The sequence below is a fragment of the Callithrix jacchus genome, chromosome 22 (assembly GCF_049354715.1).
Source record: "Callithrix jacchus isolate 240 chromosome 22, calJac240_pri, whole genome shotgun sequence".
Taxonomy (NCBI): Eukaryota; Metazoa; Chordata; class Mammalia; order Primates; family Cebidae; genus Callithrix; species Callithrix jacchus.
The window spans coordinates 35,657,280-35,684,836 of NC_133523.1; the positions used below are offsets into that span (position 1 = coordinate 35,657,280).

At 36.7% G+C, this 27,557-nt stretch overlaps 1 protein-coding gene across 1 annotated transcript; it reads right to left on the reverse strand.

Annotated features, from left to right (window-relative positions):
• Positions 1–27,518, reverse strand: ZNF780A (zinc finger protein 780A). The gene is given in 7 exon segments (XM_035285735.3): positions 1–9,883; positions 9,885–10,370; positions 10,372–12,059; positions 19,901–19,996; positions 21,850–21,976; positions 23,440–23,493; positions 27,295–27,518. Coding segments are annotated over 7 exon segments (2,652 nt in total). The 5' UTR covers positions 27,316–27,518; the 3' UTR covers positions 1–9,703.
• Between the last annotated feature and the right edge of the window lie 39 nt (positions 27,519–27,557).

Consider the following 27,557-nt stretch of genomic DNA (forward strand, 5'->3'; position numbering starts at 1 on the left):
TAATGTTTGAACATTTTATTTATGGATCATAATTTTTATGTTATATCCAAAAGGGTAAACAAAAACATATTTACATTAAAACAACATTTTTGTGGTAAGAAAAAAATTTTAAACTATTTGCTAAACATTAAAATAAAGAGAAGCAGAGTTATTATTTTTGGTATATATTCCAATACTTTAATCAATTTCTTAAGTAGTATTACTATTTTTAAGGACATTTTTTTCAATGTTGTCTATTTTTAAATTTTGATGAAATTGTATACAATCCTCAATGTTGGACTTTATGGTTAATAAACTTATAGCTATCTTCAAATGACACTTTTCTGAACACAATACTTTTTAAATTGAGATATATACCTGCATATACTAAAATAATCAGAAGTCTTAGAATATATCCAATGAAATAGAAGATATCCTCATGAGTATTGTGAATATGGAATATTAGACTGCAAATATTTTAGCAGCTAATGCATTTGGCCTCCACAGTACATTCTAATTTTTTTGCCACTTAGTCTAGGCAGGGTACATTTTTTTAAAAATTATTCCTAAAGCCAAAAAAATTGGCCCAATTTATGATGCCTTTGCATGTTAAGCCAAATTTAAGTGTTTGAGAAACATAAGCCTTCCCAATTGCATTACATTCTAACACAAATTGTGAATTTATCCTGTTAAAAATGGGAGCACCATCAAAAGACTATTGCCATAGCTGAAGAAGTTCCTAGGCAAAATTGAAGAATTTCAAAATTAAATCCTGTATACAATATGTTATTTCATTACTTAATCCATTCAGTTTCTTCCTTAATTTGTAGGACTAAATCCCATTGTCTTCATGTTGGCAAGTTCTGATAACTGAAATTCAGTTGAATTTCTATATTGAATTTTGTGCCAAATCAATACAATCTTAACCAAATGGTTGAAGAACAAATAAAAAGAGAATTTAGGGGCCAGGCACGGTAGCTCACGCCTGTAATCCCAGCACTTTGGGAGGCCGAGGCGGGTGGATCACGAGGTCAAGAGATCGAGACCATCCTGGTTAACATGGTGAAACCCCGTCTCTACTAAAAATACAAAATTAGCTGGGCATGGTGGCACGTGCCTGTAATCCCAGCTGCTCGGGAGGCTGAGGCAGGAGAATTGCCTGAACCCAGGAGGCGGAGGTTGCGGTGAGCCGAGATCGCGCCATTGCACTCCAGCCTGGGTAACAAGAGTGAAACTCCGTCTCAAAAAAAAAAAAAAAAAAGAGAGAGAATTTAGAAAATATTTTAGATAAATGCAAATAAAAGCACATGACTAAAATTTATGAGATGCTTACTCCTCAGAAAAATGTATAGCTCTACATGCATATAAAAAGGAGGAAAGATGTCAAATCAATGATATAACTGTATACATTTAGGAATTAGAATATGAAAATAGGAAAAAAAATGAAGTCATGAGAAGGAAGGAAATAATAAAGACAAATATAGGGTTAGATTAAATAGAAAAATAATAGAGAAAATTTATAAAATTAAAAGTTGGTTCTTTGAAAAGATTTCTAAAAAGTGGCAAAACTATAGCAGGACTGAACAAGAAAAAAAAGAAAAGATCAAAAACACTAAAGTTGGAGTTGAAAGTGGAAACATTACTAACCTAAATGAAGATGATTATACAAGAATATTATAAACAATTGTATGTCAACAAAATAACCTAACTGGAAAGGAAAAAAATCCTAGAAACACCCAAACTATCATTGACTCAAGAAAAAATAGAAAATCTTAACAGGAGTGATGTTAGCAAGGTGGCAGAATGGGATTTTCCAGCACTTATTTCTCACAGAAACATCAATTTAAACATCTGTCTATGCATAAACAAACTTTCACAGGAGCTAAAGAATCCAAGTAACTGACTCAGAGGGGATGGGAATGAAGCAGCTAGTAGACAATTGTCTCAGAGATAGCACAAATGTTGGATTTAGCAAAGACCTGAAAGCAGCTATTTTAATTTTGTTCAAAGAACTAAAGTAAGCCATATGTAAACAATTTAAGGAATATGACAATAATGTCCTGCCAATCAGAGACTTTCAATAGAGGTGGAAATTATTACTGCAACGGAAGAACCAAGTAGAAATTCTAGAGTTGAAAAGTACAGTAACTGAAATGAAAAAAATCACTAGAAGAACTCAATAGCAGATTTAACCTGAAAAAATAATTTGTAAACTTGAAAATAGGCCAATAAAATTATGCAGTCTGAAGAACAGAAAGAAAAAAAGAAACAATAAAAATGAAGAAAGCCTCAGAGACATGTAGTACATCATTAAAAACACCAGCATACATATGAGAGGAGGGGCCAGAGGGAAAGAAAAAGGAATAATTCTTGAAAAAGAATGACCAAACTCTTCGCAAAGTTGATCACTTGCACACACATACGCACACACACACCCATACACTTACTGTACAAGAATGTGAACACACTTCAAGAGAACCGCAGGTAAAGACTGAAAGCATTTGTTGCTAGCAGACTTTGCTAATAAGAAATATTAAAGTTCTTTAGGATGAAAGGTAACACCAGATGGTAACTTGAATCCACACAAAGAAACAATGAGCAGTGATTAAAGTCATTACATAGGTAAATAAAAGATAACATATGCTTTTACCCTTTTAATTTAACTGATTAAAGATAACTCCATAAAACCAAGTATATTGTTTTGTTCATAATGTATAAACCTGCCATTTGTGTTACTATGATAGCACAAAAGGAAAGGAAGGGGTCTACATTGCAGTAAACTTTCTATATACTATTGATATTATTTAATTTACTTTGATTAAAATTTTATTTCTAATTTTTTGTGAAGACAGAGTCTCACTATATTGCCCAGGCTGGTCTTGAACTTCTGGCCTCAGGCAATCCTCCCACCTCAGCCTCCCAGAGTGCTGGGATTACAGGTGTGAGCCACCATGCCTGGTGACTGTTGATATAATATTAGTAACAATCTCAATTAGATTTTTAAAGCTAAGATGTATGTTAGGTTTTTTTAAAGCCGAAAACATGGAAAACAGAAGGATGGAAAAAGATTCAAATAGATACCATACAAATGGTGATCAGAAGAGGACAGGAAAGGTTAATATTTCCATCAGACAAAATAGACTTTTAAAATGTTACTAGAGGAAAAGAGGGACATTTTTTTTTCATGACAAAGGGTGAGTTAATCAGAAAAATAAAACTACAATGAACATATATGTTCCTAAAAGCAGGAGACTACATACATGAAACAAAAACTGACAAAACCGAAGGGAGAAAATGACATTTCAACAATAGAAGTTGAAGATTTCAACAGTCTATTCTCAAAAATTTTAACCACTAGACAGAAAATCTGCAAGGATATAGAAGATTTAAACAACACTACCAACTAGTCTGACTTAATTGATATTTATTGAACCCTCAACTGATAATAAAATATATACTCAACATGCAACAATTTCTAAACTAAATAATATACTAGATCATATGGCAAATCATAATAGTTTTAAAAGTAAGTCATGCTAAGTAAATTCTCTGACCACAATGAAATTAAATTAGAAATAAAAAACTGAGAAAATTTGGGAAATTCAAAAATATTTTGAAATTATTCAACACATTGCTAAATACTCCATGTATCAAAGAATATATTATAAGAGAAATTATAATGTATTTTTAAATTTTACTTCTTAAAAACAGATATGGGATCTGGCTATGTTGACCAGGCTGGTCTCAAACTTCTGGCCTTAAGCAATGCCCCTATCTCAGCCTCCCCAAATGCTAGGATTACAGGCATGAGCCACCACACCTCACCTACAATGTATTTTTAATAAAAACAAAGTTTTTGAAACAGCTAAACAGGTTTTTAGTGAGAAATTTCTAGCTTTAAATGCCTATAATGGTAGAAAAGAATAAAGATCTAAAATCATTTGCTAGACTTTACCAATGATGCCATCTAGTCCTTGGCTTTTCTTCATTAGGAGGTATTGGATTACTATTCAGTCTCCTCACTGGTCATAGGTATATTCGGATTTTCTATTTCTTCATGATTGTCTTAGTCATGCGTGTGTTTCTAGGAATTTTTCCATTTTGTCTAGTTATCCAATTTATTGACAGACAACTGTTAAAAGTACTCAAATAATACTTTCCATTACTATGCAATTCATAGGAATGTTCCTGTTTTATTTCTGAGCCTAGTTATTTCAGTTTTCTCTCTTAATCAACTAGCTAATGGTTCGACAATTTTGTTGAACTTTTCAAAGAATTAATGCTTAGTTTTACTAATTTTCTCCATTGTTTTTATTCTCTAATATTTTTCTTTCCTTCTACTAGCTTCAAATTTAGTTTCTTCTTTTCTAGTTTATAACAACTTAGCAGCTAAGTTGTTGACTTGAAATCTTCTATCTTTTTAAACGTAAACACTAACAGCTATAAAATTACCTGAATGCTGCTTTTGCTGCATCCCATAACACAACACAACACAATTATGAATATATTGCATCATATGCTGCCTTTTATAATTACCTTTTTTGTTTTGGGGATAGAGTCTCACTTTGTCACCCAGGCTAGAGTACAGTGGAACTATATCAATTCACCGTAACCTCTGCCTTCCAGTTTCAAGCAATTCTGCTTCCTCTGCCTCCTGAGTAGCTGGGACTACAGATGCACGTTACCATGCCCAGCTAATTTTTGTATTTTCAGTAGAGACAGGGTACTGCCATGTTGGCCAGGCTGGTCTCAAACTCCCGACCTTAGGCAGTCTTTCTGCCTCGGCCTGCCAAAGTGCTTTGTTTACAGGCATGAGCCACTGCACCCAACTATAATTACCTTTAATTAAAAATATTAATTTTTTTCTTTTTTAAAATGAAATTTGGAATTTCATGTGGATTTACTTGCTTCAGCTTGAGTAACTTTCTTTGCAATTTCTTATATGGTAGATCTAGGAAGAGCTTTATTTTACCTTTATTTTTGAAAGATATCATTACCAGGAATAAAATTCATGGTAGACAGAGCTTTTGTCCTTTGAGTACTTTCAGTATATCATCCCACTGCCTTTATACCCTCCATTGTTTCTGATGAGAAGTCTGCTGTTAATTATTGGGATACCCTTGTAACACAGTTTTTCTCTTATAGCTATCAACATTTTCTTTCACTTTTAGCATTTTTACTATGATGTGTCTGTTTGTGGACGTGTTTGCATTCATTCTACTTACATTTGTTGAGATGCTTGCATGTATAAGGTTTATTCAACAAATTGTGGATGTTTTTAGCCATTATTTCTTTGAGTATTTTTGTGCTGCTCTTTCTCCTCACCTTCTGGTATTCTCATTTCATGTATGTTGGTGCACTTAAAGGTGTCCTACATTTCTCTGAGGCTCTGTTCATTTTTCTTTTCTTTTTTTTTTTTCTTGAGACAGAGTCTCGCTCTTGTTGTCCAGGCTGGAGTGCAGTGACATTATCTCAGCTCACTGCAACCTCTACCTCCCAGGTTCAAGCACTTCTGTCATAACCTCCTGAGTAGCTGAGATTAAAGGCATCTGCCACCATGCCTGGTTAATTTTTGTACTTTTAATAGAGGTGGGGTTTCGCCATGTTGGCCAGGCTGTTCTCAAACTCCTGACCTCAGGTGATCTGCCCACCTCAGCCTCCCAAAGTGCCAGGATTACAGGCATGAGCCACTGCATCCAGCCTCTGTTCATTTTTCTTTGATCTATTTTCTCATTTTATGTCTTCATTTTATTTTCTTACGCTATTTTCTAGTGGGAAGATGGAATTGAGGTTGCATAATTTTCTAATTCTTCTGCCAGCTGAAACTTATTTAGACCTCCTAATGATATTTTTAAATTTTGATTATTATATTCTTCAACTCAGAATTTATATTTGGTTCCTTTTATGATTTCCTTTATTGATATTCTTTATTTGATAAGACATTGTATTTTCCTTTATTGCTGTGAAAATACACACACACACACACACACACACACACATACTTGTAAGGCAGAGGTTTCACAACAGAAAAACAGAACGCTGGTTCACATTATCCCCACCAACTCTCAGTTGAAGAGGCAAAATTCCTAGCCTCATTTGTTTATTAATTTATTCATGAGGGATCTTCTACTATGACCCAAACACCTCCCATTACTGGGATCAAACTTCAACATGAGATTTGGAGGGGACAAATATTCAAACTATAACATGTCACTTTTGCACCATCATAAAGTGAGAAATTGTTAGTCTACATTGTTAAGTTGGGGACCATCTGTATAAAAGTTCATTGGAACAAGTCCGTTAAAAATCATGTTAATACTGACACATGAAATATAGAATTATCATACATCTAGTATCATGTCATACTCAAAAGATAAATGGCTATAAATTTTACAAAAGGAGGCTGCAGTTAAAAATGTTTAATTTACTGTTGGTAGTAGGTGAGAAAGAGCTGTTTATATGCCTTTTTTCCACCAACTTTATGTTTGTTTAGAAGGAATAGTTAGCTATTTGTATTCATCTGTAAAAGTGGAATGGAACAAATATAGAAAACTTTGAGCAAGCCAGACACTTTTGGAAAGGGCAGTATACTAGGAATCGGAAAAATGTATCCATACTAATGGCTACTCCTAACTGATATGAATCAGGTAAAAGAAGGTCCAAATAAAAATCATTGCTAGGGAGTGAAGGTCAGACCACAGACTAAATCAATGGAATATTCAATAGCATTTCAAAATGATAAAATACCCAAATGTCAGATGAAAAAATAAAAACACATACTCAATCCTCTTCTCCTAGGAGATGAAATATATTGTTTTAAAAATGAGTTACTCTAATAAGATATTTATAAGTAAGACATAAATATATAAGAAAGGTAACAGACCAGTTAGATGTATAATAGACAATAGATTAAATACTGCTGACTAAGCATAATTTAAGGGGATTATATCATTAAATTTAACCAAAAAATTATCTAATTGACCTATCACTTTCTAATACACCTCTGTTACTAAAAATTTAAACAGCTTAGTAACCATGGCTCTGGGTCATCTTGATATCATAATGTGGTTCGAGTTCAGCAACCTTCTGTTTCTTTGATTGTATTCCCTTCTTTCAGGACAAGTAAAAATGTTAATACCATAATAAAGACCATACTGTACAATTACCAAAAGCTTGAAGCAGCAACAATGTCAAAAAATTACAAATAAAAGAAATAAGAATTTTTTTGAAAGGCAACTAAATTTGAGAAAATTCTTTTTGTAAGTGAATTCAGTACATTCACTGAGCTTGTAAGCAAGGAAATATTCTATGGGCGACTTTTCTGCTTTTAAAAGTATAGGTGATTTTTAAATTTGTACATACTTGGTTTGTAACTTTAGCAAATACTTTGAAATGTTTTATTATGTTTGTAAAGGGACTCTGACTTCCAACTTAGAAATGCCAAGATTGCATGATAATAGAGTTTCATTGCAAGGCCTCCAGGGATCTTTCATGACAATCCTTAATGACACTGCCAGGACGTGCAATGACCCATAAAGGAGTTGTGCTGGGTTAATACCAGGGAATCTGTTGAGTTAAAAAAAAAAAAAAAGTCCAAGAGAATCAATACGAAAAAGATGAAACTGGAAATAAAAAAATAGGAACATGAGACTAGAAAGCCAAGTTTTATATAACTGTGTTTTATAAGATTTATAAAATCATTGCAATAACAAAACCTGAAAAATATTTAGAAAATTATACCTTTACTTATGATTATAGATGCAATTAAATGTTAAGAAATAGAATTGCCTATCAAAGCAATAATAATCTGATAAGGGTATATTCACAAAAAGAAGAAAGCTATCAATATAAATTATCACTTTATAGATTTTTAAATATACTGGAATAAAATCATAAAGGATTATTATTGATCTTTAAAAAAATTAATATAATTCATGATCCCACAATGGTATCACATTTTATAGCTTGATTTAAGCGCTAATTTTTTTTCGAAGTTTATCAATAGCTCATGTACCAGACATGGTATAGGTGCTGGTGATAAATGCGGAACAAAAACAAGGTTCCAGACAAAACAACCTTGGCTCCCTGCATAAACTAGATAGAGGGTGCTAATTTCGTACTGAGTACAGTGTCAGCCATATCACACAAGTTGAATTATGTTGATACCTTCATGGCATTCATTTCTCAATAGTCTATTCTATTTTCATTTTGTATTCAATCCAGGGATAAAATACACATGACTATAATTTTTCAGGGGTGACGAAATCTCTCCATAGATTACTTAACATGGTAGCTACCAGCTTACCCAAATGATCAAACTTAGTTTCACTAATGCAAGGACCTGTACTTAAATGTTTTCTGACAATAAAACATGACATACAAATAACCTACAAAGTATTCTTCCCCAAAATGTTTAATCTAGACCTAACAGAGCCTCTGGGCTCAAATTCCCTTGTACAGAATATACAACGAAGAGAACAAGGCTAAACGACACTATAAAGAAAGAAATCTAAACATATAGCAGACAACTTTCCTGGGCTAGTCAAAATTTAATGTCATTTTTTAAGAGTGAGGAGAAATGTTCTAGACCAGTGGCTCTCTAACTCTGGTTGGTATCAGAATCACCTGGAGAAATTAAAAAAAAAAACAACAGAGGCCCAGGCTCATAAGCTAGGGCTTAAGCCTCTGTAGTTTTACTAAGTTCCATAGGTGATTCTAATACCTACCAAAATATGAGATCTTACATTTATAGGGTTTCCAGGCTACAATATACTGAAGAGAGATAACCAAATGCAATTCAGAATCTGCAATGGATTCTCCTTTAAATATGAATAGCCATAAGAGATGGTTTGGGGACCAATGAAGAAATTTGAAAATGGAATGATATTACAGAATTATGAATACTTTCCTTAAGGGTAATTATGGTATTATGGCTATATGATATTGTCTTTATGTTTGGGTGATACCCATGCTGATTAAATAAGGGGTAAAATGTCATGAAGTCTAAAACTTATTCTCTATGGCACAACAAATACACAAAAAATAAACGTGGCAAATTGTTAAAAATTTTGTATCTAGGTGGGGGTATATGATTGTATATTTGACTATTTTTTCAAAACCCACAACAAGTATCCACTAGGTTCACCATCTTTTATGGGCAATATTTGTGGTATCCCAAAGCAATTACAATAGTAACATCAAAAATCACTAGTCATTGATCACCATGATGGACATATAACAATGAAAAAGTTTGAAATATTCTGAGAATTACCGAAACATGACATAAAGACACAAAATGGACACATGATGTTTGGAAAATGACTCTGATCATCTTACTCACTGCGGGGTTGCCACAAACCTTCAAATTGCATAAAACACAGTAACTGTGCACAATTAAGCAAGGTATGCCTGTATCTGGTAAAGCATTTACATAGGGAGTATACTGTGAACATAACAACTACCCTATATTCCTCATTCAAAGAATTTCTCACAAGAATTATCTTCTCTGAACTCTACTGTATTTAGAGTTGCTATAAAACACCCCACATTCCTTACACTCAAAGGATTTCTCAGCAGTATGAATACTCTGATGTTAAGCAAATCCCAGGCCATGATGAAAGTTCTCCACATTCTTTTATGTTCACAGGATTTCACATCCATATGAGTTCTCTGGTGTTGAGTAAATTTTTCATACACAGTAAAGGCTTGTCAACATTCCTGATATTCATAAAATTTCTATTATGAATTTTCTAATGTTGAGTAAGCTGATCATCCACAGCATATGCTTTCTCACATTCCTTATACAGTTTCTCACCAGTATGAATTTTAACAAGTTGAACAAGCTTTGAGTTACAACTAAAGGTCTTCCCACATTCCTTAAATTCAAAGGGTTTCATACTGTTATGAATTCTCTGATGTGCAGTGAAGACAATACTAAATCTAAAAGTTTTCCCACACTCCTTACATTCATAGAGTTTCTCACTAGTATGGATACTCTGATTTTGAACAAAGTGTGAACCACTACTAAAGGCCTTCCCATATTCCTCAGATTCAAATGGCTTCTCACCAGTATGAATGACCTGAGGTCAAGCAAGCTGTGTCAGAAAACTAAAGGTTTTTCCACATTCTTTACATTCAAAGGGTTTTCCACCAGTATGAATTTGGTAATGTTCAATAAGTTGGTAATGATATCTAAAGATCTTCCTCCACACCTTACATACAAAGAGTTTCTCACTAGAATGAATTTTCTGATGCTGAATAAGGTTTGAACCACAATTGAAGCCTTTCCCACACTCCTTACATTCACATGGTTTTATACCCGCATACATACTCTGATGTTGAACACGGTTTGAGACACAATTAAAGGACTTCCCACATTCCTTACATTCAAGATGGCTTCTCACCTGTATGAATGTTCTTATGGTGATTAAGCTGCGTGGGAAGACTAAAAACCTTTCCACATTCCTTACGTTCAAAGGGTTTCTCAACAGTATGAAATTTCTGATGTCGAATAAGTTGCATATGAAGTCTAAAAGCTTTCCCACACTCCTTACATTCAAAGGGTTTCTCACCAGTATGCAATTTCTGATGTCGAATAAGGTGCATATGAAGTCGAAAGGCTTTCCCACATTTCTGACATTCAAAGGGTTTCTTTCCAGTATGAATACTTCGATGTTGATTAAGATTTGAACCACGACGAAAGAATTTCCCACATTCCTTACATTCAAAGGGTTTCTCACCTGTATGCGTTTTCTGATGTTGAGAAAGTTGTAGGTGAAGTCTAAAAGCCTTCCCACACTCCTTACATTTATAGGGCTTCTCACCTGTGTGAATACTCTGATGTTGAACAAGGCTCGAGCCACGATTGAAGGCCTTCCCACAGTCTTTACATTCAAATGGCTTGTCACCAGTATGAATTCGAGAATGTTCAATCAGTTGGCAATGATATCTAAAGGCCATCTCACATTCCCTACATACAAAAGGTTTCTCATCAGAATGAATTTTCTGATGCTGAATAAGATGTGCACCACGATTAAAGCCTTTCCCACACTCCTTACATTCATATGGTTTTACACCAGCATGAATACTCTGATGTTGAATAAGGTTTGAGCTACGATTAAAAGCCTTCCCACATTCCTTACATTCAAATGGTTTTTCACCTGTGTGAATGTTCTTATGGCGATTTAGCTGGTTGAGAAGACTAAAGGCCTTTCCACATTCCCTGCATTTAAAGGGCTTCTCACCAGTGTGAATCTTCTGATGTCGAACAAGCTTTGTCAGAAGAGTAAAGGCCTTTCCACATTCCTTACATTCAAAGGGTTTCTCACCTGTATGAATTTGGCAATGTTCAATAAGTTGGTACTGATATCGAAAGGCCATCGCACATTCCTTACATACAAAGGGTTTCTCATTGGAATGAATCTTCTGATGCTGAATAAGGTGTGCAACACGATTAAAGCCTTTCCCACACTCCTTACATTCATACGGTTTTACACCAGCATGAATACTCTGATGTTGAACAAGATTTGAACCACGATTGAAGGACTTACCACATTCCTTACATTCAAACAGTTTCTCACCTGTGTGAATATTCTTATGGCGATTAAGCAGGGTGAGAAGACTAAAGGCCTTTCCACATTCCTTACATTCAAAAGGTTTTTCACCAGTATGAAATTTCTGATGTCGAGTAAATTGTATGTGAAGTCGAAAGGCTTTCCCACATTCTTTACATGCAAAGGGTTTCTCCCCAGTATGAATACTCTGATGCTGAGTAAGATTTGAACCACGACTAAAGTATTTTCCACATTCCTTGCATTCATAAGGTTTATGTGTATTGTGAATAAGAGAAGCATGAGGAGCATAAGTAGGCAGTTTTTCATAGCTGATCAACTTCTGATTGATATATCCTTCCTGATATCCTTGTAGTCCCTCAAACCTTCTATATTCTGAGTCATTTCTAAAATAAAAGGCCTCAAGGCCAACAGTTTTACTTATTTGCTTTGTAATCTGTTTGGGTAAATTTACTTCAGAGATAATATTTTCTGAAGATACTTTCTCAGGTCCATATTTTGACTCCAAATCTGAAAGAAATGAAGAAAGCAAACATATTTTATTTTCCTATAGCACACATGCATACAAAGTACTTTCATCAACTAAAACCATCAATTCAAACCAATAAAACCTTTATTGGTTTTATTAGCCAAAACCAACAAAGTTGGTAGATAGAACCTTTCTCATATCACTCATATCTAAACTGAATCACTCCGCATTCCCAATAAAACTTCACCGCACCCTCCACTAACCATCACACCCAAAGCCAAAGAAGAAATCACAGACACCAATGACACTGTTTACAGCCCCAAAAAATCATGATACTACACAACAACCCTACTGGATACACACAGAAACAAAGCTAAAATTTCCTATCTAACTACATCATAGATACAGCTTTAGGAAAAAATACTCCCCTACAAAAGCAAATTCAAAAAAAATGAGAAGTAGCTATTATGTCAGATGTGCAGGTATCAACATAAGGACATAGGATATTAAAAAAAAAAGAAGAAGAAGGAAACAGGACATCGCCCCAGGAATATAATAATTCTCCTTAAACATTCCAATGGGGGGAAAAATGCTATATCCTAGTAAAAGAATTCATAATAATTACATTAAAGAAGCCAAGTGAGATACAAGAGAATTTAGAAAAACAATACAAAGAAATGAAAAAAAAAAACCTCAGGATAAGAAGAAATTTAGCAACTTCATTATAAAAAAGAACCAAAGAGAAATTTTGAAACAGAATAATTCATTGAATCAAATATAAAATACATTTGAAATCTTCAACAACAGACTAGATAACATAGAAGAATCTCAGAATATAAAGGCAATTCTTTTGAAATATCCTAGTCAGACAAAAATGGAAAAAGAAAAAAAGAAGAAGAAACAAAGCCCCTAATGGGACATCATAAAACAACCAAATATTTGAATTTTTGAGGTTCCAGAGATGAAGAGAAAAAATAAAGGAAAGAAAATCTGCTTAATGAAATCATAGCTGGAAACTTTCCAACTATAGCAAGAGATGTAGATATCCAGATACAAGAAGTTCAAAGATACCCAAAGAGAACAACACAAAAAGGTCTTCTCCATGGCACATTATGGTCGAAATACAAAAATCAAAGACAGGAGAGAATACTAAAAACAGCAAGAGAAAAGCATCTAGTCACTTACAAGGAAACTCTCATCAGACTAACAGTAGGCTTCTCAACAGAAAGAAATGGGAGAGAATGAAATGATATATTCAAAGTGCTGAAAGAAGAAAATTGTCAGTCAAGGATACTATCCTCAGCAAATTATCCAACATAAATGAAGAAGAATAATCCTTCCCAGATAAGCAAAAGCTGAGGGTAGACCAGCCCTGCAAGATATGCTTAAGAGTTCAAAGATCAACAAAATAAACAGACCACTAGCCAGATTAATAAAAAAGAAAAGAGAGAAGAATCAAATAGATGCAATAAAAAACGATAAAGGGGATATCACCACCTATTCCACAGAAATACAAACTACCATCAGAGATTACTACAAAAAACTCTATGCACATAAACCAGCAAACCTGGAAGAAATGGACAAATTCCTGTACAGGCCTAAACCAGGAAGAAGTTGAAACCCTGAATAGACCAATAACAAGGGCTGAAGTTGAGGCAGCAATTAATAGCCTACCAACCAAAAAAAGCCCAGGTCCAGATGGGTTCATAGCCAAGGAGCTGGTACCACTCCTTCTGAAACTATTCCAAACAATACAAAAAGAGGGAATCCTTCCCAAATCATTTTATGAGACCAGCATCATCCTGATACCGAAACCTGGCAGAGATTCAGCAAGAAAAGAAAACTTCAGGCCAATATCCACAATTAACATAGATGCAAAAATCTTCAATAAAATACTGGCAAACCGATTGCAACAGCACAGCAAAAAGCTTATCCATCACAATCGAGGAGGCTTCATCCCAGGGATGCAAGGCTGGTTCAACATACACAAGTCTATAAACCTAACCCATCACATAAACAGAACCAAAGACAAAAACCACATGATTATCTCAATAGATGCAGAGAAGGCCTTTGACAAAATTCAACAGCCCTTTATGCTAAAAACTTTCAATAAACTAGGTATTGATGGAACATATCTCAAAATAATAAAAGCTATTTACCACAAACCCACAGCCAGTATCACACTGAATGGAAGCATTCTCTTTGAAATCTGGCACTAGACAAGGATGCCCTCTCTCACCACACCTATTCAATATAGTACTGGAAGTTCTAGCCACAGCAATCAGGCAAGAAAAAGAAATAAAGGGTATTCGCTTAGGAAAGGAGGAAGTCAAATTGTCTGTATTTGCAGATGACATGATTGTATATTTAGAAGACCCCATCATTTCAGCTCAAAATCTCCTTAAACTGATAAGCAACTTCAGCAAAGTCTCAGGATACAAAATCAATGTGCAGAAATCACAAGCATTCCTATACACCAATAACAGACTAAAAGAGAGCCAAATCAAGAGTGAACTCCCATGAACAGTTGCTACAAAGAGAATAAAATACCTAGGAATACAACTAACAAAGAAGGTAAAGGACCTCTTCAAGGAAAACTATGAACCACTACTCAAGGAAATAAGAGAGGACACAAACAAATGAAAAAACATTCCATGATCATGGCTAGGAAGAATCAATATTGTGAAAATGGCCATATTGCCCAAAGTAATTTATAGATTCAACACTATCCTCATCAAGCTACCTATGACCCTCTTCATAGAACTGGAAAAAACCACCTTTAACTTCATATGGAACCAAAAGAGAGCCCGCATAGCCAAGACAATCCTAAGCAAAAAGAACAAAGCTGGAGGCATCATGTTATCTAACTTCAAACTATACTACAAGGCTACAGTAATCAAAACAGAATGGTACTGGTATCAAAACAGAGATATAGACCAGTGGAACAGAACAGAGGCCTTGGAAGCCATCTACAACCATCTGATCTTTGACAAACTGGACAAAAACAAGCAACAGGGGAAGGATTCCCTGTTTAGTAAATGGTGTTGGGATAACTGGCTAGCCACGTGCAGAAAACAGAAACTGGACCCCTTCCTGACACCTTACACTAAAATTAACTCCAGATGGATTAAAGACTTAAACATAAGACATAGCACCATAAAACCTAGGCAAAACCATTCAGGACATAGGCATTGGCAAGGACTTCATGACTAAAACACCAAAAGCATTGGCAACAAAAGCCAAAATAGATTAATCAGATCTAATTAAACTCCAGAGCTTCTGTACAGCAAAAGAAACAATCATTAGAGAGAACCAGCAACCAACAGAACGGGAAAAAAGTTTTGCAATCTACCCATCTGACAAAGGGCTAATATCCAGAATCTACAAAGAACTAAAACAAATTTACAAGAAAAAAATGAATGAGCCCATTCAAAAGTGGGCAAAAGACATGAACAGACACTTTTCAAAAGAAAACACATATGAGACCAACAAACACATAAAAAGTGCTCATCATCACTGGTCATTAGAGAAATGCAAATCAATACCACATTGAGATACCATCTCACGCCAGTTAGAATGGCAATCATTAAAAAACTCTGGAGACAATAGATGCTGAAGAGGATGTAGAGAAAAAGGAACACTTTTATACTGTTGGTGGGAGTGTAAATTAGTTCAACCATTGTGGAAGACAGTGTGGTGATTCCTCAAGGACCTAGAAATAGAAATTCCATTTGACCCAGCAATCCCATTACTGGGTATATATGCAAAGGATTACAAATCATTCTATTATAAAGACACATGCACACGTATGTTCATTGCGGCACTGTTTACAATAGCAAAGACCTGGAACCAACCCAAATGTCCATCAATGATAGACTGGACTAGGAAAATGTGGCACATATACACCACGGAATACTATGCAGCCATAAAAAACGATGAGTTTGTGTCCTTTGTAGGGACATGGATGAATCTGGAAACCATCATTCTCAGCAAACTGACACAAGAACAGAAAATCAAACACTGCATGTTCTCATTCATAGGTGGGTGTTGAACAATGAGAACACATGGATACAGGGAGGGGAGCATCATACACTGGGGTCTGTTGAGGGAGGACTAGGGGAGGTACAGCTGCGGGTGGAGGTTGAGGAGGGATAACATGGGGAGAAATGCCAGATAGAGGTGACAGGGGATGGAGGCAGCAAACCACATTGCCATGTATGTACCTATGCAACAATCCTGCATGATCTGCACATATACCCTAGAACCTAAAGTACAATAAAATATATATATATATACATATAAAGAAAATATACTACCAAATTATTATAATAGAAAAAAAATAGTCCTATACCTAGAAGTGAAAGAACAATATCTATGATTGTGAAAACACACAAAATTATAAAGCCCACTGGCACAGCCAACACACAAATAAAGAGAAAGAACTCAAATGTTACCTCTATAGAAAATAACGAAACCACAATGATAAAAAAAAAAAAGAGAGAAAGAAAGGAACAAAAGATATACAAATCAACTAGAAATCAATTAATAAAATGACAAGAATAAACCCTCAAATGTCAGTAATCACATTGAATGTAAATTGATTAAACTTTTCATTTAAAAGATATAGACTGGCTGAATGAATTTTTTTTAAAAATGACCCAACTATATGCTGCTGACAGGAAACTCATCTCCCTTGTAAAGACACATATGAGTTGAAAGCAAAGGAATGGAAAAAGATATTCTGTGCAAATGGAAACCAAAAGTAAGAGCTATATTTATATCAGAAAAAAAATATTTTAAGTCTTTTTAGTGAGAGCTATATTTATCTCATTAAAAAAGATTTTAAGTCAAAAACAGCAAAAAGAGACAAAGAGGGGTCATGGTATAATGATGAAGGGTTCAATTCAGCAAGAAGATATAACAATTCTAAACATACTATAATCCTAATACTAGAACACCCAGATATATAAGGTGACTATTATTAGATCAAAAGGGAGAGAGATATACTCCAGTGCAACAATAGTTGGGGACTTCAACACCCCACTCTGAATTAGATAGGTCATCTAGACAGAAAACTAACAAAGAAACATTGGATTTAAACTTCACATTAGACAAAATAGGCCTAACAGACATTTACTGAACATTTCATCAAATAGCTACAGAATACACATTTTCTCATTAGCACACAAAACATTCTCTAGGATAGACCATATGTTAGGATGTAATTCTTAAAATTTTTCAAAACCAAAATTATATCAAGTCTTTTCTCAGACATGGAAAAAACAAGAAATCAGTAACAAGAGGAACTTTTGATACTGTACAATACATGAAAATTAAACAACATGATCCTATGTAACCACTGGATCAAGAAAGAAATTAAGAAGGAAATTTAAAAAAACTTCTTGAAACAAATGAAAATCAGAATACAACACACCAAAACCTACGGGATACAGCAAAAGCACTGCTAAGAGTGAAGTTGACAACAATAAACACCTACATCAAAAAAGCAGAAAGAATTACAATCTAACGAGGTACTTCAGGGAACTACAAGAACAAGAACAAACCAAACCTAAACTTAGTACGAAGAAAGAAGTAATAAAAATCATGGCAGAACTAAATAAAATATAGACTAAATAATACAAAAGATTAATGAAAGGAAAAGTCATTTTTAAAAAATATAAGTAAAATTAATAAACCACTAGCTAGACTAACCAAGAAGAGAAGAAATAAGCAAAACCAGAAATAAAAAAGGAGATATTAGCACTGACACCACAGAAATAGAAAAGATCATCAGAGAGTATAAGAAACAACGACATACTAACAAACTGGAAAATCTAGAGGAAATGGACAAATTCCTAGACACATAGGCCCTACCAAGATTAAATCAGGAAGAAATAGAAAAGATGAACAGACCAATAATGAATAATGAGATTGAATCAGTAATCAAATGTCACCCAAAAAAGTCCAGGACCGATGGCTTCACTGCTGAATTCTATCTACAAACTCTCAAAGAACTAACACTGATTCTCCTCAATCTATTCCAAAAAATTTCAGAGAAGGGAATCCTCCTTAATTCATTCTATGAAGCTGGCATACCATGAAACCAAAACCAGACAAGGAGGAAATTTAAAAAAAAATTCTAACATAAAGGCACATAGATGGCTATGTTTATCACAGCACTATTCACAGGACCAAAGACATGGAATCAACCTAAATGTCCATCAGTGGTTACCTGGACAAAGAAAATGCAGTACATATACACCAAGGAATATTATGCAACCATAAAAAAGAACAAGATCATGTGCAGCAACATGGATGGAGCTGGACACCATTATCCTAAGCAAATTAATGAAGGAATAGAAAACCAAATACTGCATATTCTCACTTACAAGTGGGAGCCAAACACTGAGTACACATGGACGCAAAGAACAGAACAACAGACACCAGGGCCTACTTGAGGGTGGAGGGTGGGAGGAGGATGAAGATCAAAAAACTACCTATTGGGTACTATGCTTATTACCTGGGTGGTAAAATAATCTGTACACCAAACCCACCACAACATGCCATTTACCCTTATAACAAACCCACACATGTACCCCTTGAACCTAAAATAAAAATTGGAAAATAATAATCAAAAATAAATAAATAGGGCTAGGTGTGGTGGCTCACGCCTATAATCCCAGCACTTCAGGAGGCTGAGGCCAGCGGATCACAGGGTCAAGAAATCGAGACCATCCTGGACAACATAGTGAAACCCCATGTCTACTACAAAAAATAAAATGAGCTGGCTGTGGTGGCATACGCCTGTAATCCGAGCTACTTGGGAGGCTGAGACAGGAGAATTGCCTGAACCCAGGAGGCAGAGATTGCAGTGAGCCAAGATCCTGCCACTGCACTCCAACCTGGTGACAGAGCAAGACTCCATCTCAAAACTAAATAGTGCTGAAACAATTGGATATCTATATGCAATAGAATGAAACTAGACCCCTATCTCTCACCATATACAAAATCAGTTGGAAATGGATTAAAGACTTAAATGTAAAACTCAAAACTATAAAACTACTAAAAGAAAACATGAAGGAAGTGCTTTAGGACTTTGATCTAGGCAAAAATTTTCTGGTTAACACTGCAAAAGCGTAGGGAGTAAAAACAAAAATAGACAAATGAGACTACATTAAACTAAAAAGCTTCTCTGCACAGCAAAGGAACTATCAACAGGGGGAATAGACAAAATGAAATGAGAGAAATTATTTGCAAACTATTTCTCTGACAAGAGACCCAAATAACAGCAAAAAAAAAAAAAAATCCAATTAAAAAATTGACAAATGGGCTGGGCATGGTGGCTCATGCCTGTAATCCCCGCACTTTGGGAGGCTGAGGCAGGCAGATCACGTGAGGTCAGGAGTTTGAGACCAGCCTGGACAACATGGCAAAACCCCATCTCTACTAAAAATACAAAAATTAGCCAGCTGTGGTGACGGGCACCCATCATCCCAGCTACTTGGGAGGCTGAGGTATGAGAATTGCTTGAACCCGAGAGGCGGAGGTTGCTGTAAGCCAAGATTGCACCACTGCACTGCACACTGGAGGACAGAGCAAGATTCCATCTAAAACAAACAAAAAAAAGTTTACACTGGGAAAAAAAAGAGGGCACTTACTCCACTAAAAGGGGAAGGATATAAGAGAACAGAAATTAGGTGATTAGGGGGTAGGCCTGCTGTGTAATCTTCATTTCCTTCCCAGGTCTTGGGCATTTTTGTCCAACAGCCCTTAGGTTATTAAAGTTTTTTAAACCACAGCTCAGGGGTGTGACTCCTTTCTGAGCACATGGGCTGTCCAGGTCAATGATGGCTTCCCCCTGCCTGCTTACCCTCTCACTTACCTGGATACCATCTGTTTGTTTCTTTCCTTATAACCATCCAGGGTTCTTTCTCTTGCTCTAGTAAGGTAATCACATCTGGCTTAGAAATGGAACTTCCTGATTAAAAGAAATGATACATACAGAATTTTTTTAATATAATTTTTTTCAAATATTGAGAAATGCTGAGTGTATGATAAAATATATTGTTTGCTAAGAAGAGCAGTGGCAAGGAAAACCCAGCCGCTCCCCCCAACCCCCAGCACCCAACAGTGGAAAACTACTTGGGGCATTCTAAAGTGGCAAGACAGTATACGTATATCACACACCGGTTAAAACAATTCTTTAAGCATGGGATATGTGACCCTGCCCCGTGGCTCCCTTGTGGAGAATACTTTTTAGTTTTTCTGTGATCAGTAGTAAGTAGGCACCAGCTGCCTGCCTAGTATACCTTGGTTCTATGAAAAACACAGGACACCTGCTGTTAATAATAATCACCTGTTCAGAGACATGTGGTCAGAGTCTGCTGGAGGCCCTTATGCCCAGAATGCTGTCAGCCCTTTGAGGCTTTCAGCTCGGAAGGCTGTGGGCCCCCCGAATAGTCCCACTTTGCTGTTCTGCCTGGGTGTCTGCTTCTTAATGCCTTCAGTGCCACCCAGGTGGGGTCTCTATGGCCAAGCTGGTCTCAGTATTCAAGTCTCTGAAAGTTGGTTAAACTTATAATAAATTACAAGTCAAAACAATATTGAGAAGAGACTTCAGATAAGAGTGAGAGGTTGACTAAGAGAACTCTATGTTAGAAAAGGACTTTGTTTCATTTAAACTCAGAATCTTATCCCTCGAAAAGAGGTATAACTGAGTGGCTGAGAGCAGGAAACTTCAAGCCAGACTGCCACGTTCAAATCCTGTCTCTGCGGCTCACTAGTAGTATGACCTCAGGTAAGTCACTTAAACTCTGTCCTTTTTCTGAACTCTAAAATGGGGATGATATAATACCTATTTTATGTTGATAGTAAATTTTATATTGCTAATATTTTATATTGATATGATTGATACTAAGACTAAACAAGTGAATATGTGTAAAATACTTCTAACATTGTCTGATATGCAGTTGCACAAAGTCAAGAATTATTATGTTTATTGTCATTTATTTTGCATGCTTAGACATGTACAGCTCATTCAGTATATTCACTCAATGAAAATACATAAACTTCATGGCCTGAATCTTTCAACTACAAAACAAGTAACAGGCAATAGAAAGCATTCATTCACTTTAGTGTTAAATGAATTCTGTCAACCCAATCAGTATATGTAAATCACAGATATTTTTGTTTTTGTTTTTGAGACAGGGTCTCACTCTGTTGCCCACGCTGGAGTGCAGTGATGGGTACACCCCACTGCAGCCTCAGCCTCCCAGTGATCATAGTGGTTCTTAAGACACTCTTCTCCTTATAGGTGGATCAGAAAAACAAAAACCAATCAATAAACAAAGAAAATCTAAAATCTACAGTAATTCTGAGATCAAACATAATATGAAAGCTGGTTCTTGGACAATAACTTCATGACTGTACATAATATGAAACCATGTTCTCGGACAATAACTTCATGACTATGGGAAGTTATTGTCCGAGAACATGGTTTCATATTATGTTTGAAGAAAAAATAACTTCATGACTATGGGACTGAATTTGAAATCTTGTACATTCAATGAATTTCAAATTCAGTCCCATAGTCATGAAGAGAGAGAAGAAATTACAGAGAGGACCAGCGTAATGGAGGAGGCCACTGTGGAGTAGGCAAGATGCAGGGGCTCCAGGGAGGTGCCTGTTTTCAATCCAACATCTCAAATCACTCCTTTGGGAACAAGAAGAAGGAATTCAGCTACCTCTTAAAAGATAGCCCTGAAATTCATGGTGAAGTAAGCTAATATTCCAGAGAACAGATGCTAAATTAACTGGGGCAGAGGACCTTACCCAGTGAGATCAGGTGGCTGTAGTTCTCCAGCATCACATCCCTGTACAAGGTCCTCTGAGCAGGCTGCAGGCACTCCCACTCCTCCTGAGAGAAGTCGATGGCCACATCCCTGAATGTCACTGATCCCTGAAACCACAAACACATGTATTATGGTGAAATTGAAGAAAGTTGTTTCACGATGAAAGGAGAGGAAGTAAAGGACTGAACTGTAAGAAAGGAGCAATATGGAAATTCAGAGTGCCTACACATTCTTCAAGAAAGAAGCCTGCTGCTGGCTGAGCATGGTGGCTCATGCCTATAGTCCCAGCATTTTGGGAGGCAGAGGTAGGAGAATTGCTTGAGCCTAGGAGTTTGAGACCAGCCTGGGCAACATAATGATATCCCATCTCTGCAAAAATTAAACAAGTAACCGTGAGTGGTAGCACGTACCTATAGTCCCAGCTACTCAGGAGGCTGAGGTAGGAGTATCACTTGAGCCCAGGAGTTCAAGGCTACAGCTGTGATCATGCCACTGCACTCTAGCCTGGGCTACAGAGCGAGACCCTGTCTCAGATCAAAAAAAAAAAAAAAATAGGTGGGGGTTGCATACAATTGAAGAATGTTCTTAATCCTCAAGTTCATTACGGTATGAGATGATAACAAAAGTATTTTTTCTTGTCATGGCAAATGCTTTTTTATAAGCTGCATGGAAGTCAATATAACCGACATATTAGATTTAATCATTTTTTTCTGTTTATACATTTAGGATGGCCAGATGGAGTCTCATTCTGTCACCCAAGCTGCAGTGCCGTGGCATGATCTCAGCTCACTGTAACCTCCACTTCCTAGGTTCAAGCAATTCTCCTGCCTCAGCCTCCTGAGTAGCTGGGGTTACAGGTATGTGCCACCACGCTGGCTAATTTTTGTTTATTGGTTTTTTTGTTTGTTTGTTTTAGCACAGACAGGGTTTCACCATGTTGGCCAGGTTGGTCTCAAACTCCTGACCTCCACTTGCCTCAGTCTCCCAAAGTGCTGGGATTGCAGGCATGAGCCACCACATCCGGCCAGAGAATCTGTAATCACCTATCACTCATGCCCCAAATAATCTTCTCCCTGTCACTGCCCACTGTTGTCACTGATCATTTTCCTAAAAGCCTCATAAAGCAGATCTCCTTGTCACATTTGCAGACTGGGGCCACTCACTATGGAATTCTACCTTAGCTACCTGGAAAGCTCCAGTCTGTGAAGTTTCAAAGTGTTCCCAAATGTGGTCAATCATCTGTCACTTATCAAACCCACAAAACCCTGTTTCCCTATGGGGACTGACTTCTCCACTGTTCCAATATTCTTCCTGATCAAGGTCTGAGCACAGAGCACAGAAGGAATAACCTGCTCTAAGAAAACATCAAAGCCAGTAGGAAAACAGAGGTACAAATAGGAAGAGCACTGACTTTTTTTTTTTTTTTTTTTGTCGCCAACCTTCACTGTAATGGGACAAACTGGGGTGTAAGATTTTGGCTCCCTAGGTAAGAAGCTTCAGGTTAAATGATAACAGTCGCCTAAGCTGAAAGACACCCTATATCAAGGAGAAAAGAGAAATACCAACTTACATGGACCATGTTTTTAGAATTATAAAATTGGTCAATCTTATTCCAGCTTCTCTCCTGGAAAACCACAAAAAAGGCCATAGGTCAAGCTATGTCTCAATGCTCCCAGAGTGACTTGAAACAAATAACTATTTTATCCTCCATTCCTATTTCTCAACTACCCCTGCTAACACGCACACTTCCACCCCTCTCTCATCACTTTCCTTGTCCCCCCACACACACTCTCACAAATAAACTGGCAGTGAACAGGTGGAGTATGGAGGAAACCAAGCTCTTGCCTACATCCAAGGGACATCATTTTATTACCTGCATAATACTCTATCACTTGAGTCTAGTATGATTTGCTTAATGATTTCAGTATTACAGAACACTTAGTTTATACAAGATCATTTACAATGTCATTCCAGATATCACAATCTTTTGATTCTAGACCATGGTTTCTCACCGTAGGCACTACTGACATATTGTGCTGGATAATTCTTAGTTGGGGGACTGGGGAGAGCTATCCTATACGTAATACAATGTTTAGCAGCATTCCTGACCTCTGTCCATTAGATCTAAGTAGGACCCTCCCCAACAGCCTGACAACCAAAAGTTTCTAAACATTGCCCCAGCTGAGAACCAATGTTCTATCTAAACCAATGGATCCAAACTTTATGAGTCACATAAATTTGTATAATCTTGTGAAATTATATACTACTTCTACTTCTCTCTCTAAAACCCACATTTATAATTTCTATAAGGCTTCAATATTTTATTTCAAGTGCTTTTGGTCCCTGAGACCGTAAATGGAATCACAGGAACTCAGGTTAAGAATTTCAGCCCTACATACCTTACAGAAATAGAAAAAAAAAAAGCTAAAATTTGTATAGAACCACAAAAGACCCAAATAGTCAAAGCAATCTTGAGAAAAAAGAACAAAGTTGGAGGCATCAATCTACCTGACTTCAATACATACTACAAAGCTATAGTAATCAAACATAAAAACAGACACATAGACCAAAGAAACAGACTAGAGAGGCCCAGAAAAAGTCCATACATTTATAACTAACTGATTTTTGAGAAGGGTGCCAAGAACATACAATGGAAAAAGGCAGACTCTTCAAAAAATACTGTTGTGAAAAGTAAGTATCCATATGCAGAAAAATGAAATTCGACCCTTATCTCAAACCATTATACAAAAATCAACTCTAAATGGATTAAACACTTAAATTTAAGATCCTAAACTATGAAATAAATAGAAGAAAACATAGAGGGGAAAGCTCGATGAAACTGATCTGAGCAATGATTTTGGGATTTGACCTCAAAAACACAGGCAACAAAAGCAAAAATGAACAAACAAAATTATATCAAGCTTAAAAGCTTCTGCACAGAAAAAGAAACAGCCAACAAAGTGAAGAGACAACCAACAGAATGAGAGAAAATATTTGCAACCATTTAAATAATAAGAGGTTAATATCCAGAATATATGAGGAAACCAAACAACAGCAAAAATAAAACCTGATTAAAAAAATGGGCAAAGGACCTGAATAGGCACATCCCAAAAGAAGACATATAAATGGCCAACAGTATATGAAAAAATACTCAACTAATCATAAGGGAAACAAAAATTAAACCTACAATAAGATATCACCTCATATGTCAGGGTGGTTATTGGAAAGATAAAAGTTAAGAAGCATTTGTGAGAATGTAGAGAAAAGGGAGCCCTTGCACACTGTGGGTGAGAATGTAAAGTGATACAGCCATTATGGAAAACAGTATGGATGTTTCTCAAAAAATTAGAAATAGAACTACCATATGATCCAGCAATCCCACTACTGTATATATCCAGAGGAAATGAAACTGTGTGTCAAAGAGATATCAGCACACTCATGTTTATTGCAGCACTATTCACAACGGCCAAGATACAGCATCAACCTACGTGTCTATCAGTGAATGAATGGATAAAGAAAATGTGGCATATATGCAGGTATATATACAAAAGGGAATAATATTTAGCATAACAAGCAGAAAATTCTGTCATTTGCAAAAACATGGATAAACCTGGAGAACATCATATTAAGTGAGGTAAGTCAGGTACAGAAAGACACATGATCTCACTCATCAGCCGAATCTAAAAAAGTTGATAGCATAGAAATGGAAAGTAGAATGGTATTTACAGATCTGGGGTAATGTGGATGAGGGAGAAAAGGAAGCAGTGTTGACTGGGGAAATGTTGGTCAAATGACATAAAATTTCAGAAAGATAGAAGAAATAAGTTCAAGAGAACTATTACACAAGACAGTATCTACAATTAATAACAATGTTCTGTAGTCTTGAAAAATGTTAGAAGAGTGGATATGAAGTGTTCTCACCACAAAAATGATAACTATGTGAGGTACTGCATGGTTAATTAGCTACATTTAGACATTCCACAATGCATGAAGACCATAAAACAACCATGTTGCACATGATAAATACATATAGTTGTATCTGCCGATTTAAAAATAATTTTTGTCCTAGATCATTTGAGCATCTCCCTCATTTTCTTAATGTACCAGCAGCAATCACAATGAATCACATATTCCTAATGCTCCTGTTCTATAGAAAGTCAAGTCTTCTTGGAGCGCAGACTTAAAATGACCACACAAAAACAACAGTGAAAACATATTAAACATTATTATATGCCTAGCACTGCTCTAAGGGGCTTTACAGTATTAATTCATTCTAATGACAGAACCAGCATTCCAACCCAGATACTCTGGATCCACTCTCCTATTCTTAACCACAGTAGTGTACTGCCTCTTACAGTCCACAGTCACACACACAAATGCCCAAAACACGACTGGAGCTGCCAAACCTCAGAGAGATCTGGCAAGTATTACAAATGTCATCCCATGGACTTCCTGGAAAAATCCTGACTCTTGTTGATACCAATTTCTGTGTGGTCACTTTCCCACTCCTGAAAGCCTCACAGACGAATTGAAGTCATCCAACCATCTCCATGCTTCCCTGTTTTGAAAAGGAGGTCTGTAAAGACCAACAGATGTCCGATGTGTGATTCCTCCTAAACACTAATCTCCTCCTTCCCAAATAAGAGTCTAAAATGGAGCTTTAATATTAACTACTGGAGATGTCTTTCAGTACTAGCTTAGCAAAAGAGAGTGTACAGGAAGGTGTGAACGTTTTGCCAAATGGTTTTGTGAATATTAAGTGGAAAGGTAAGAGAGGGGGCACGATGGGAGGGGACACAAATCAATTTGCATATACCCCCAGATTCATTGAAAATTTACAGGAACCTCAATATTCTAAAATCAAAAACGCATTTCTTGAACAAATACAAAGCACAACCTCACCCTTGACTTTTAGGTGTGCAACAACAATGCTCTCATCCTTCAGGTCCTTCTTTTGAATAATACGACTGGGAAGGATAAGGCAAGCGTGAGACTCCAGGCTCTTCTTGGAGCGCAGACTAAGTTTAAAAGCACCCTCCCTCCACGGCCACAGTTTCCCTCACTTCACACGAAATGGGAAGGAAGTAAAAGGAGGAGGAATCGGTTCAACCAATACAACCAGTTTGGAGCTGGTTCCTGGGGACAGAGCTCTGACTGAGGACGCTGTGGTTCTCAACATGCAGCTGCCCTCCTGGGGAACACCCGGGGGCACTTCTGTACTTCTTGTGGAAAGCTCCATTCTCAGTTCAATATCTGACCTCCCTACTGGAGCCATTTCTCTGCTGCAGCCCCTGCAGCTGTGAAGGGGAAAGACGGAGGAAGCAGCAGGAGCCTAGGGGCAGTGACATACACACAGCCCGAGCAAAGTGTGCTGCGTCCACCCGCACTCCCGGGCCTGTGCACAGGGCCTCACGCACACACTCACACGGTCCCCTCCGTCACTCATGATCGCACAATCCCCCTCTTCTGATGCCCGCGCACATGCATGCCAGGCGATCCTGCAGGTCCCGTCTGCACCCCGGGATTCCTACTCTGAGCGCCTCTCTTGCCCACCCGCACTGTCGGGTGGGTCAGATTCAAGCCCCAGTCGGCAGTGACCTCCCGAAGCCACCGCTCTCTTCCTCGAACGTGAAGATCTTACCGCACTATGTCGTCAACCCCTGGAGACCGGAAGTGGATCGGTGCGGT